Source organism: Nicotiana tabacum, chromosome 20 (assembly GCF_000715075.1).
Source record: "Nicotiana tabacum cultivar K326 chromosome 20, ASM71507v2, whole genome shotgun sequence".
NCBI classification, from domain to species: Eukaryota; Viridiplantae; Streptophyta; class Magnoliopsida; order Solanales; family Solanaceae; genus Nicotiana; species Nicotiana tabacum.
Genome location: NC_134099.1, coordinates 12784563 through 12798275, shown reverse-complemented (window position 1 = coordinate 12798275; position 13713 = coordinate 12784563). Strand labels below are relative to the sequence as shown.

The 13713-nt window shown below is 35.6% G+C and overlaps 3 protein-coding genes across 3 annotated transcripts; all 3 read right to left on the bottom strand.

The window, feature by feature from the left end:
- Window positions 1-2727: 2727 nt before the first annotated feature.
- Window positions 2728-5593, bottom strand: CHI (chalcone--flavonone isomerase). The gene is given in 4 exon segments (NM_001325287.1): window positions 2728-3214; window positions 3371-3594; window positions 5250-5408; window positions 5484-5593. Coding segments are annotated over 4 exon segments (735 nt in total). The 5' UTR covers window positions 5575-5593; the 3' UTR covers window positions 2728-2953.
- Window positions 5594-9132: 3539 nt separating this feature from the next.
- On the bottom strand, window positions 9133-10674 carry LOC142174248 (uncharacterized). Its single transcript, XM_075240041.1, has 3 exons — window positions 10186-10674; window positions 9662-9954; window positions 9133-9553 (listed from the first exon to the last, which is right to left on the bottom strand). Exons 1-3 carry the CDS (start codon window positions 10672-10674, stop codon window positions 9133-9135), a joined length of 1203 nt encoding a protein of 400 aa, XP_075096142.1.
- A 324-nt stretch (window positions 10675-10998) lies between these two features.
- Window positions 10999-12766, bottom strand: LOC142174247 (uncharacterized). Its single transcript, XM_075240040.1, has 3 exons — window positions 12634-12766; window positions 11263-12008; window positions 10999-11103 (listed from the first exon to the last, which is right to left on the bottom strand). Exons 1-3 carry the CDS (start codon window positions 12764-12766, stop codon window positions 10999-11001), a joined length of 984 nt encoding a protein of 327 aa, XP_075096141.1.
- Between the last annotated feature and the right edge of the window lie 947 nt (window positions 12767-13713).

Sequence of the window (13713 nt, the reverse complement as noted above, 5' to 3'; positions counted from 1 at the left end):
ATGATTAATTGATGGAATTTTGTTGGTTGGGTGTGGATGGATGGTCATATATGTGATGTTGGAAGTTATAAATTGGCTAATCATGATGGTGGAATAAATTGTTGATGAATGGTGGTGGTTGGATGAACTAGTTATATGGTGATGAGATGTAGAGATTTACGCCTACAAGGTGTTTGATAATATGCCTAAATGGCTTAAATTATGAAATTTGTTACTAATATTGGTTCCATTAGATGTTGGTATTATAGATTGAAGTTTCTTAGTATTGTGGATCATTGTAGTATCATTAAGGGGCAAAATTCAGGTATGTGAGGCTAACTCTCTATGTTTGAGAATGTTAATGATTCTCCCTACACTATGTTTCTTTTATGACATTACTAATTGCCTCAGAAATATAGTTAAGCCTAGTTCCTTAAATAGTTGTAGAACTTCTATTCTCTAGCTTCATAACTCACTCATGACTTTCATTCTGAACGTTGTGAGCTCAGTTCGTATTCAATATAGACTTGGGTTTGATGTCCCTAAGTCTCAGTATATCTTACTCAGCATGTCATAAATAGTTGAAGTTTCAGTGTTCATAATCAGTTCAAGGATACATGTCTCATTCTAGTCCTATTCAGTATTCCAGTATTATGTAACTCAGTATGATTCAGTATTCCAGTATTATGTACTCAGTGTGATCCAGTATTCCAGTATCACTATCATGTATTGTAGTATGATTCTCAGTTCCTGATTTTAAATCCCTGAAAGTTGAACACCTGTATTTGGGCCTGAGACCGTAGTTTATATGCTTTATGCATACTTGGGCCTGAGGCCGTAGTTTATGTTTTATGCATGTTTGGGCCTGAGGCCTTAGTTTATGCTTTATGCATTTTGGGCCTGAGGCCGTAGTTATGTATATGTATACTTGGGCCTGAGGTCGTAGCTTGTGCACATATATATATTGCGCCTGAGGTCGTAGCTTATTCAGATAAACAGGTTGTTCATCATTCAGAAGAGGGAGTATTCATATCCTTACTTCATTTGCCAGTTATCAGTTCAGTTGTCAGTTATCAGTTCAGTTATCAGTTATCAGTTATCAGTTCAGTTATCAGTTATCAGTTCAGTTTCAGTTTCAATAGTTATCATTTCAGTTATCAATTATCAAATCTCAGTTATCAGCTTAGTTTCAGTTTCAGCATTTATAATTCTTTCTTTCAGTTGCTTTACATACCAGTACAATTCAAATGTACTGACGTCCCTTTTTCCCGGGGCCTGCATCTCACAATGCAGGTAATGATTTACAGGTTGATAATTTCGAGCGCTAGGATTCTCGTACCAGCTATTTGGTGATCCCAGTTCTTTCAGGGCATTATCATTACCTTATAGTCTTCAGTATTTTCAGATAGTCAGCGTTTTTAGTACTTCATTAGAGCCTTCATAGACTAGAGTAACAGCTAGATAGAGTCGCGGGCTTTTCATATTAAGCTATGTTGACTACAAATATGTTTCAAAATTGTATTAGTACTTCCGCATTTTAATTTTTATCATTCAGACTTTCAGCATATCAGCATGTGTTAGTTTATCTTCCGCATTTAGTATATTATGATATCACATGTTGATTCAGTCAGCCAGTATGTTCGCTCGGTCACATGTACTCAGGCACCGAGTGTCGTGTTACGTCCAGGCCCAGGTTCGGGGCATGACATGCATAAATGATTTTGTATAAATTATTTGGTTCTAAGTGTTGGGCCTAATGCTGGCCCAGTTGGTGAAAGGACCCAATAATCTGGATTGTCCTTTGCTCGCTCATTCTCTTGGGTTGGGTTCAGCCCAGAAGCTCAACGCTTTTCTGTAACTAATAGTCGTGCAAACAATAGTTCCGAATTATGTTTTGTTCTAAATTGATTCTTTTACTTAAGTTGAGGTGCGCCATATTAAATAACACCAATAGTGTATGACCCTCATGATAAGAAAAATAAGAAATCATTTGAAAAATTAGATTTGAGGTGTGCCATATTAAGTAAGATATAATTTATGGCCCTCAAAAGTTTAGTTCGAACATCTTTTAAAAATTAGAATCGAGGTGTGCCATAGTGCAAAATTAGATAACCCATGGCTCTCGGATAATTAATACAAATTCGTTAAATCTAGGTGTGTCATCAATTGAATTTTCCATGGCCCTCGCAAATCTTGTTTTAAACTTGAAATTTCGTAGTTGCTTTAGGCACGCTATTTTAAATTAATTTCCTTTATTTATCCAAATTCGAGTGTGCATATCATGTGACCCAACTCCAATTCTCAACAACGTTAAACAAAATGTGTCATGGACCCCGGATGCATTTCATGTGGCGTAGTTCAAGACGTGTTTTAGATAACGTTGAATCTTCCTAAAAATAATTAAAAGTGTTTAATAAGTTAAAATCATGTATTAAAATCAAATAATAGGCCAATTATAATAGTTTAAGCGACCGTGCTAGAAACACGGAACCCGGGAATGCCTAACATCTTCTCCCGGGTTAACATAATTTCTTACTTAAAATTTCTGGTTCACAGACTTCAAAAGGAAAGTCGAATTTCCTCGATTTGGGATTTAAAATAAACCGGTGACTTGGAACACCAATTAAATTATTCCAAGTGGCAACTCTGATTAAATAAATAATCTCATTTCGAATAATATCACTTTAATTGGAAAAACTCCCTTGTGTTACCATCGGGTGGTAAAAAGGAGGTGTGACACTTGTCCAATTGGTAAGAACATATTTTGATAAATAATGATTTAAATTCATCAAAAGGCACGTTGAGCCTCCCACATTACACAGCTAACACAGTTTCAAAGATGGGACCTTGTTGAATACTACTACATAGTAGAGAAGCTAGAAAAGCCTAACTCTAGTATGCTCATGCAACGTTGACAACATCAGGCTCAGTTGACAAAGGAGTTTCAGCATTATAACCTTTTTTGTTGTCCTAACTAGACTCCAATTTCTGGAATGGTAGGTTTCTCCTCAATCACTGGATCGGAGGATTTCTCAATTCCTGGTTTTTCAAAAACTGACGCGTCGGCATAGCTCTTTTTGAATAGTCCTGACACTCTTTCGGCGATACTACACTTTGCTGCAGGGGAAACTCCATGTTTGCCAATTATGGATTCCAGCACTGCTTCAGACAATTGTTTGTTCTCTATAACAGCATTTCCAGTGCCAGTAATTGAATCATCTTTAATGAAGCTAATCTGGACTCGGACAAAGAAAAATATAGAAGGAACATCAATGAGCTTACAGATAAATGTTGTTCATCTTTTTGGTGCATAAATATTGCCAAAAGGGTCCGATCAGATGATGCAAATGTCTAATTTCTATTATCGCTCTATATAATTGATCATACATACCGTCAATGCCCCAACAGGTGATTGAGTAAAAAGAATGGAGGCACCCGGCGGGAAGGTTTCATTCTGGAAAATGTTGAGGAGCTTTTCAATGGCCTGACTCTCTGCATCGGTGTAGGTTCCTATTGCTTTCCAATGGGCAACACAATTTTCTGCCACCTTCTCTGAGTATTGCTTACCCGTCAAAGGCAAGATCATAGTCACTCGGGTGAATTTCTCAAAGGGACCTGCCAGAGAGAAAGTATGAAAACATTCACAAATGGAGAGAAACCTCTTGATTGTTTTAAGACCCTAGATACGTAGAATGTTATATTAATAAAGCCCTCTTGATTATCCTGAACTTCTTATTTATAAGAGCGATTCTTCCAGACCAATGGGAATTGAACCAGCGACCTTACAAAGATTTTGAACCCCCTTTACCACTGGGCTACACTTTTGGAATATGTCAATGGTTTTCAAAATATAATATATAGAGGAACAAAACAAATTTTGCCTCATATGTACACTGTAATATTTTGGCAAGGGAGGTTCAACCCACTTCCACCTCAACCCACTTCCACCTCCCTAAATCTGCCTCTGAAGATTTATTGACATGTAGAACCAGGGGCTGATGTAGAGTTCAACTAATTTGGCTCAGAAAATATGTGTTAAAAAATTCGTTAAAAAGTTCAATTAATTAATTTCGAAACCAATACATCACATGAGTTGTGATAGAACCAATATAAAGTTCAGATCCTGGAGCTGCCTCTATCCAAATTGACCTATGAATGTATATCCTTAGCTCATCTTGCCAAAAATTTGATGGATTTGGGTGGTTACAGTTTTTGACATAAATTTAACACCTCTTTCTGCATCCCAAAACCTTGTTGTTTTTATAGCATAATTTTCTTCTTCGATAATTCCCCTCAATACCGTGTTACAAAGGACACTAATCTATTTACTTAACCATATCAAATAGGATTTAAGTATATACACCGACAACATAATGAACTTTTTATACATCAGTATAATTTACATATAAGTTATTTTTCTACCGTTAGTGCATATACCTTAAACTCCAAAGGCGGGATCACTATTCCAAAAAGATGGGTGCACTATTACAAAGAGGTGAATCTAGAATTTATATTTAACGGGTTCAACCTTTAGGTTCCTAACATGTAATCATTTAGAAATTATAGGTTAAAAGTAAAAAAATTCTAGAAATTTTAGTGATTTTTAATATATATATACCTACACTCCATATCAAAATATTGGAATCATTGAACCATACTACATCCTCTACTGCTATTAGTTTTAATTAAATAAAATTTTGCAATGACAAAAGGAAATCAAGGGTTTCAATGTGTTAGATTTGGGGATTTCGAATGAGTAAATCAAATAAAAAAAGAAAAAAAATACTTAATTAAAACACAAGATGGACACTATACATGCCTAAAAACCGAGATTTAAACCTTTTAACTTCATTCGTAAAGGTGCATCCAGAGGCGGATTTAGGGGGCCGGAAGGTCGCCGAAAAATTACACTGTATATATGAGACAAAATCTATTTTTTATATTATGTTTTGAATCCCCTTGACACTACCCAAAAGTGTAGCTTAGAGGTCAAGGGGGTTCAAAACCTAAGGCCATAAGTTCAATTCTCACTAGCTACAATCTATTTTAACTTTTTTTCTTTTTGAACCCCTTAGCAGAGATCCTGCCTCCGCCACTGGGTGCATCTAATAATCTTTCTACTATAGGACTCTTTGAGCTTTGACACACATATGTATATTTAAGAGATATAACATTATTATATATGGTATCGACAGATGAGCATGGGTTCACGTGCCCCATGTTCCAACACATAGATATGCCCCGTTAAACTCTATCAAATAAATTGTTACCTGTGACGATATCCCTGAAAAAGTCGAGTGAATTAGCCAACTCCTCTGAGCTTTTGCTTTTCCATTTAGCGGCGAGAAAAGGAAGAGCACTCTCTTCCAAGTAGACGCCGATCGCAGTGAACTTCACAAACTTCCCTTCAATTTCCAAACCTCTATTTCCTGCACACATAATTAAATTAGAGTGAGATTAAACACATAATTGGATTAGAACAAAGCAAAAAGGGTTAATTAAACCTGCGCCGGCAAGGAAAAAAGTATTGGTAGAACCAGGAGGATTCACCATTGTTGATGGGAACACGTAATTCTCAATGGTAATGGACTCCATTGCTCTCTACTTTTTGATTTCACTTTTAACATCCAAGGATTTATGTTTAAATAGAGGAAGAGAGTGGTTTAATGGTAATAATGGAGTGGTTGAAGGGTAAAATTGACCAGTTATAATTTGTAGTTAGGTAGAGCGAGAGGCTCACACTATCTCACTCACCAAATTGCCGCCAGTCAACCCTCTCTTTGACTACCTTAAAAAGGATTTACCCAACTTTCCTTAACAACCTGTCTATTATGATTGTTACGTACCGTTTTATAGCGTATCGTATTGCATCGTATTATCAAATATATGATGATTGGATAAATTACAGGCAAAATACATAAGTATCCATCTAATATATGGCCTAAATTTCTCTTACATATTTTTTGAGGACATATATCATATTACACACGCAACCTTTTAAAATTGTGTCTAATACACACTACGTTTGTCAGATGGCACGCGCATGTTTAACAAAAAAAATGAGCGCGTCAAACCAATGCATTATCTGTCCAAGTCCTTATATAAGCACATGTGTCTAAATCTTATTTGTCCACTTATTTTGTTAATTTAATAATTAAATGAAAAGAAAACGATATTCAAGCCCTTCTTCCCATTTGGAGCCCATATCGTCCCCGGTAGCCGGCGACAACCGCAACCTCCTCATCTCCTCCCTCTTGCATCTCCTTTAAGAAGATGTCAGTCATAACTCGGAATATCGGCAACGACCTCAAGCAACAAGCCGAGAACTTCATTGTCAGGTCATTAGTTTCACTGTCAGTTCATGCTCGACGAGCTCAGACCTTCTCCGCGTGGGTGGAGCTATCAGATATTTCGGCAAGCTGGTGTTCTTCATTCAAATCTGGTCTCGTTTGGTTAAAAAAAAAGGAAACAACAGCGACCTCCATTTTCGACCACTGTTATAGTGGCAAACCCATCGGTAACAATGGTGATTCCACAGGAAACAAAACAAACAAAACCTAGAAACTAAAAAAAAGTGAAAAATTTGTTTGTTTTCTTTTAAATATTATCAATTGGTGTAAATTTAGTATTTTCTTTTTTTTTTCTTGAGTTAGGACACGTGTCACGATCTTATTGGCGCGTGACCTCACACATATTTTGAAAAGTTGGTCAAGAAAAAAGTGGTGTGTACAAGCTACATTTTAGAAAGATTGCGTGTGTAATATTATTATCGTTCACATAAAGTGTGTAAGGGGGATTTGGACCAAAGGTTAGGTGGGTACTTATGTATTTTGCCTAGATTGTATTATTTGTCATCGTTTTATGATGTCATGCGTCAACAATATAAAAAATAAACTTGTAATATTATTAAGAAAAAATAAGGTATGAGGGTAAACACTAAAATAGGATTATTTAATAAAGGACAAGATGAGAGAAAAAATAAGAAAATGATGCAACCAAACCAAATTGGTCGTTTCATAGGCACTTTTCGTCATTATATAATGACTCATTTAACGATACAATATAAATTTTAAATAACAATCAAAACAAATATATATTTAAAGTAACAATACGATATAATACAACAAATAACAACCATCCAAACAAGTTGTAAATCTATGATTGTGGTAGGACGAGGAGCATCCCTTCAAACTTGATTAGAGATATCATGTTCAACAAAGCATAGATAAAAAAAATTATAATATGGAGCGCTTCCCCATTATTTCGTTAATTGGGCATCAATGCTGGTATTGGACACCGAGCATGAAACAGAAAGAAAAATATTTTCTGTAATCTTGAACAAAATATAAAATTTACCAGTGGGTCGAAATTAATTACATTCGCCAGCCAAAAATATGTATATTATATGGATATAATACACATATATAAAAAATAAAAAATTGTTATTATTTTTCAGAGCGGCTAAAATTATACATTTTCATATAATCTTCTGCTATATCCCAATTAATTTAGACTTGCGGCACATTAGATATGTTAAAGGAAGAAATACTCCTATCAAATTTTCTTCATTTTCACGGCCGAAAATTTTGATTAAGAGTGAAAACATCCTATCCATCCAACCACACATCCGCGGCTACTTTGCCTAATAGGAATACATTGCTAGAGGCTGGTAGACACCAGCTATAGATTTTAAATATCTTGGGCACATTTTGGATATAATTAATACGGTGGCTAAGTAAAATAATTTTGGTCAGCATGGCTAACTGACCAAAATAATATTTCTATTTTGTTTCGTGTCGTTTTACTCCTTTTCTGGATAAGCAACTGACTTTGACATCACGGATCAAGTACCATTTCTTAATAAGGGTTTTTTGCTTGAAATCGTTTTTTATCCTTTCACGTGTACTCACTCATTTGGCAATAAATAATATTTCAAATATTTGAAATATTATTTGGAGATTATAAGAGATTTATCATACATATTAGCAAATCGTTGCAACTACGCTTTCTTCAATTTTAACTTCAACTACTCTAATTTTGTAACATCAACCAAATATTTTATCAAACGGCAACAATCCAAGCGTCATTATTAAAAATAAACAGATAAAATTGTTGTGCCATTGGATGTGGACAAATAATTTAACTCTCAGGATCGTTTAGTAGTATGTATAAATAATATATGTATTAGCTTTGATATTATTAATCCCTTATTTGTTAGCGTTTTTCATATAAATGATATGGCATGCCTCAAATTCCAGCATCTCTATTTATCCTTTTCCCTGATTTTTTGGATTTTTCCCCTTATTTCAATACAATTACTCACTTATTACTAATTAGAATCATTTTCCTATACATCATTACGAGTCTTAAATAAGGGAGGAGAAACTTAATTACGAGTTAAAAGTAAGCGTTCCAAATTAGAAATGAATTTGTTTATTGTATCTAATTAATTATTTTACTGTTTGCCCTTTCAATTCCTTATTTGACATCTATCTACATATATATAATTCTGGAAATGAGGAAAATGACGTGGCATGTCTCAAATTCCAGCATCTCTATTTATCTTTTTCCTGATTTTTTGGATTTTTTTTCTTATTTCAATATAATTACTTACTTATTAGAATCCTTTTCCTATACATCATTATGTGTCTTAAATAAGGGAAGAGAAACTTAATTATGAGATAAAAGTAAGCATTGCAAATTAGAAACGGATTTGTTTCAATTATTATATGATTAGGAGCGTTAAAATGTATCCAATTAATTATTTTATCGTTTGCCCTTTCAATTCCTTACTAGTATTAGTACCCGCGCGGATGCGCGGACACTAATCATGTCAATATTTAAGTTATTGGATTGTATGTAAATAATCTTAAAATTTACGTTTTCTCAGTAAATATAGATAATCATTGGATATTAACTACATGAAAAAAATTAATCATTTCTTCTATTTTTCTTTTTTGATACCATTCTTGTCGGTATCATTTTTTAAACGGCATTTATATTCATTCTAAAAAAAAATACATTACATTTCAGTAGATGCTGACCATCTACACACCTTCTTCCACAAGCTCTAGCCTAAGTATTCCTTCTTAAGCTACAAAGCAATTCCAATACTAGTTAAGGATATTACAAAACAGTACAATACTAGCATTCCTAAGGGTAATAATTAATCTTCTCAAGAGCTTCTTTCCAATTCTGTATCGAACCCCTTTTCATGTGTATGTGGATTGCTATTTCTTTGCAAATGTTGTTGATTATCACTGTGCCTCCCTGGAATCTTAGCTTGTTCCTTTCTCTCCATATAATATAGACCATCATACCAAAGACACAAGTGACTATCACACAATGCCCATGCCTCATTTTAGCACCTTTGCTTATCCAGTTGACCTTACTCTGCCAGTCACGAATAGGTCTATCATACCCCAGCCATCGTAACAACCTCAACCATAATTCATTTGTCAACGAGCATTCAAAAAAGAAGTGATCAAAAGTCTCATCAGTCTGCTTGCAAAAAACACACTTTTTTGGAGCTTGTATATCAAACTTCAGCAGCCTCTCCACTGTTGCCAATCTTCTATGTAAAGCAAGCCATAGAATGAACTTGAATCTTGGATGCATGTGTGGCTGCAAAATAATACTTTTCCAATGGACCTTCTGGAGTTAAGGAAATTGAAGCATGTACAGTTTCTTGATGCTAAACAAATCTCCTCTCTGCAATTGGTTCAATCTAGCTTCAAGGTCCCCCTGAATGCCTTGGAGTTCACTGATCATTCTCTGTGTCTCAAAGATTTTCCTAACCACCCAGGCTGCATTCCTAGGTATAGGCATATTTTCTAGCACATAGTTCTTTATGTAGTAGATATGCATCCATTTTATACATAAACTATTTTTCTTCTTTGCCACTGCCCACATATGCTTCACAGTAGCATCTTTGTTCCAGTAGATCATGTTCATAACATTTAGTCCCCCTACACTCTGTGGTAGACAAATATTCTCCTAAGAAATTAAAGCCCTCCTTGAAACAATTGCTGAACCTGTCCAGAAAAAGGATCTGCAGATTGCCTCGATCATCTTCATCACTTTTTTTGGCACTAAAAATATTTGTGTCCAATACGATTGCACTCCAAATAAGACTGACTTTATCAATTGAACACGCCCTGCATATGATAATAACCTGGATGTCCAGCAGTTTATCTTCTGTGTTACCTTCTCTACTAATGGCCAGCACTGAGCAATGGATAACTTTTTGGAATCTAATGGAACCCCAAGATACTTAAAAGGCAGACTTCCTTCAGAAAACTCCAACTCTTGTATAATTTGCTCCTTTTGGCAATCTAAAACCCCAGCTATGTAAATAGAACTCTTTTCAGCATTTGTTTGAAGACCAGATACCATAGTAAACTTATGGAAAGCCTGTTTTAGTAGCCTTACAAATTGGATATCACCCTTGCAAAACATTAACAAGTCATCTGCAAAGCATACGTGTACCACTCTCAGTTTCTTGCACCTAGGGTGGAATTTAAACTCTTTAATCTTCATCAGTTGCATGAACTCTCTTTGCAAGTATTCCATGGCCAGAACAAAGAGATAGGGAGACACTGGGTCCTCTTGCCTTATTCCCCTCTTGCCTTTGAAAGGTGTTGTGAGACCACCATTAATATTAACAGAATATGTAACTGATGTATTGTACTCCATTACCCATCTTATAAATTTGTAATGAAATCCCAAGTCAGTCAACAGTCTTTCCAAGAAATACCATTTTACTGTATCATAAGCTTTCCTCAAATTTACTTTAGGAACACACCTTGGGGATATACCTTTCATATTATAGCCTTTGAATAATTCGTATGTGAACAAGATGTTACCTGTGATACTCTGACCTTCTACAAAGGCTTACTGTAAACTCCCAATAAGACCTCCAATAACTCTTTTAAGTCTAGCAGTAAGAACCTTTGTGATAATCTTATACAGAGTTGTACATCATGTTATAGGCCTATAGTCTTTAACATGACTCAGATTTTACACTTTAGGAATCAATGTTACAACAGTACTACTAATTCCTTTGTGCAATTTCCTAGTTTCAAAGAATTCCTTAACAACCTCATAGATATCACCACCAACTTCCTGCTAATGTCTTGTAAAAAACTCAATTGTAAAACCATCCACTCCCTGAGCCTTATCATGGGGCATATTTTTAACTGCCTTCAGGATTTCATCACTTGTAACTTTTTTTATTAGGTCCTCCTTCTACTGTAGGTTGAGACAAGGCCCTTGTCGTATAACCTCTAAGTTTGGACATCTACACGTAGTATTATTCTCTCCCAATAGCTTGGTAAGGAAATTGATAAACTCTTTCTCTACTAGTATAAGATCAGACACCTTTTTCCCTAAATCATTGTAAATAGAACTTATAGTATTTGTGCATGTCCTCAACTTCCATTGTGTATGAAAATACTTCGAATTTGAGTCTCCACAAGCTATCCAATTTGCTCTGGATTTCTGATGTAATATTTGTTCCTCAATGCTGCTCCACTTCTCTACTTCCATTAAAGCCATTTTTTCTTGATCAATCAACCGTTGATCCATGTGTTGGTTCTTGAGTTCACTCTGAATTACTTCAAGCCTCTGTCTGGCCTTCTTGAGCTGAAGCTTATAGGAAGCCATATAAATGTTCAGTTCTTTAAGGTCAGCTTTCAACCCTTTAAGCTTACTCCAGACCTTGTGCATTGGACCCCCTTTTACCTCTTTATCCCATACCTTTTTAACTATTCCTATGAAGTCAGCATGATCCATAATAGAGTTGTATAGTTTAAAAGGTTTAGGATGTAGGCTTCTCATTTGATCCATAGACCTGCATTGTAATAGGATGGGAGAATGATCTGATACCTCTGGATTTAAGAAGTCTGCTTCAATATGACTGTATTGTTGCATCCATTCAAAATTTTCCAATGCCCAGTCAATTCTATTGTATACCCTCTTTGCCGGTTGCTGCTTGTTATACCAAGTGTAGAACCATCCCAAGCTCTTCACTTGTGTGAGTTGCAAAGTAAGAATCACATCCTGGAAGCCCTTAATCTCACTTTATGTAACTGGAGCCCCTATCATGTCTTCAGTGTGGAGGACATTGTTGAAGTCTCCACTAAGTAGCCAACACACTTTAATGTTTGCTCCTAATTGCATAAGTTTACTCCATAACTGCTGCCTTTTATTAATCTCATTGCTTGCATACACCACTGTTACCAAAGTCCTAAAATTGGAGCTTCTTTATTGTACCTCACAGTGTATAAATTATTCATCTATCATCAGCACCTGAACCTCAATATTTTGTTTCCACAGTAGCCAAATCCTCCCATTTGAATGTTCCTTATAGTTACAGCAGAATCTCCAATCTCTGGCCACTTTATTTATGATCTTGTTAGCCTTCTTTTCCTTAACTCTTGTTTCTAAAAAACCTATACAATCAACCTTATGCTTTCTCAGAAAGAGTCTTATCTCTTTCTTCTTATAGGGCTTGTTCAGCCCCCTATATTCCATGTGCATAGAATAATTTTTGGGTGAAGCTGGATGGGCCAACGTCCCCTGGATCATTATCTATTTGCAGAGCTGCAAATCTATTTCTGGACTACAACATGACTTCTGAACTTTGTTGAACACCTTTCCCCTTTATTGTTCCTCTATCAATTAGATTCTCACTTCCTTTGTCATTTGTCTGTTGCATGTCACCTTCTAGTCTAAATTGTTGAAGAGTATCTTCCTCCCTTGTTTTCTCTTTTGGTAACCATTTCATGTTCTTTTTATGTTGTTGTTTCATGTTCCATGTTTCCTTTGGTTGAGCTTTGACTTCCACTTCCTTTCCTGCTTCTCCTTGAGCCAACATTCATTTGAATTATGCCCAAATCTAATGCAATCACAACAATACTTTGGCTTCCATTCATATTCAATTTGCTGAATTATTACTCCCCTCTTAGTTTGCATTTCAAAACTATCTGGTAGTGGTTGTGAAATATCAGTTTCCACTAACACTCTTGCATAAGACACCATCTCCATTTCAGCAGTAATCCTATCCGTGTATAGAGGCTTCCCAACAACACTAGCAAGTTTACTAAGTGCTTCAGTAGACCAAAACCCCAAGGGTAGGCCTGGAAATGTTATCCACAATGGTATCACACTCACACTCTCTGGGTCGAATTTGAAATCCATTCTCTATTGTTGCAGAACAAAAGGCTTATTATGGTATGTATACGGTCCAGCTTGAAATATTAGGTCCCTATCTTCGATATTTTGAAATCTAAATACATAGAATCCATCCTCATGATACAGAATTTGAGGCTTTTCAACAAAATTCCACACATTTGTAACATAATTGCCCATTGCTTTCTCATAAAGATTATCACCTAGCACAAACCCAATTAAAGTTGTACTCCAATAGATTTCCTGTTCCTTCGTGTCTTCATCTTCAATTTGCACAACAAAGATATCATCCCTCACAGCAGGAGGTACATAGCTTAAAGCCTTCCCCACTTGGGAACTTCGATTCTTCTGCATGGCTTCCTTTTTGCTCTCAATTTCCACTGGAGGTGTCATATTTTGGCAAATCTGCATTGTATTACCGTTAGCTGAAAACTGCAATCGTCGATGGATTAGCAATGCATCCATTGTTTCCTTCGGCACAGATTGTTCTTCATTCTCTTCAATTTCCTCCCTAATTGCTGGAATTTTTGTGGCAAATAGCTA

Bases quoted from the DNA above. Each gene is read 5' to 3' on its own strand.
- LOC142174248 (XM_075240041.1), bottom strand. From the start codon at position 10,674: ATGGAGTACAATACATCAGTTACATATTCTGTTAATATTAATGGTGGT. The intron at 9,955-10,185 runs GTAACACAGAAG...TGTCTACCACAG, and splicing joins GCTGGCCATTAGTAGAGAAG to AGTGTAGGGGGACTAAATGT. The intron at 9,554-9,661 runs GTACATGCTTCA...TGCTTTACATAG, and splicing joins TTGTTTAGCATCAAGAAACT to AAGATTGGCAACAGTGGAGA.
- LOC142174247 (XM_075240040.1), bottom strand. From the start codon at position 12,766: ATGAAATGGTTACCAAAAGAGAAAACAAGGGAGGAAGATACTCTTCAA. The intron at 12,009-12,633 runs GTGTTCAACAAA...AACTCACACAAG, and splicing joins AGGAACAATAAAGGGGAAAG to TGAAGAGCTTGGGATGGTTC. The intron at 11,104-11,262 runs GTTATACGACAA...AGACATTAGCAG, and splicing joins GTAGATGTCCAAACTTAGAG to GAAGTTGGTGGTGATATCTA.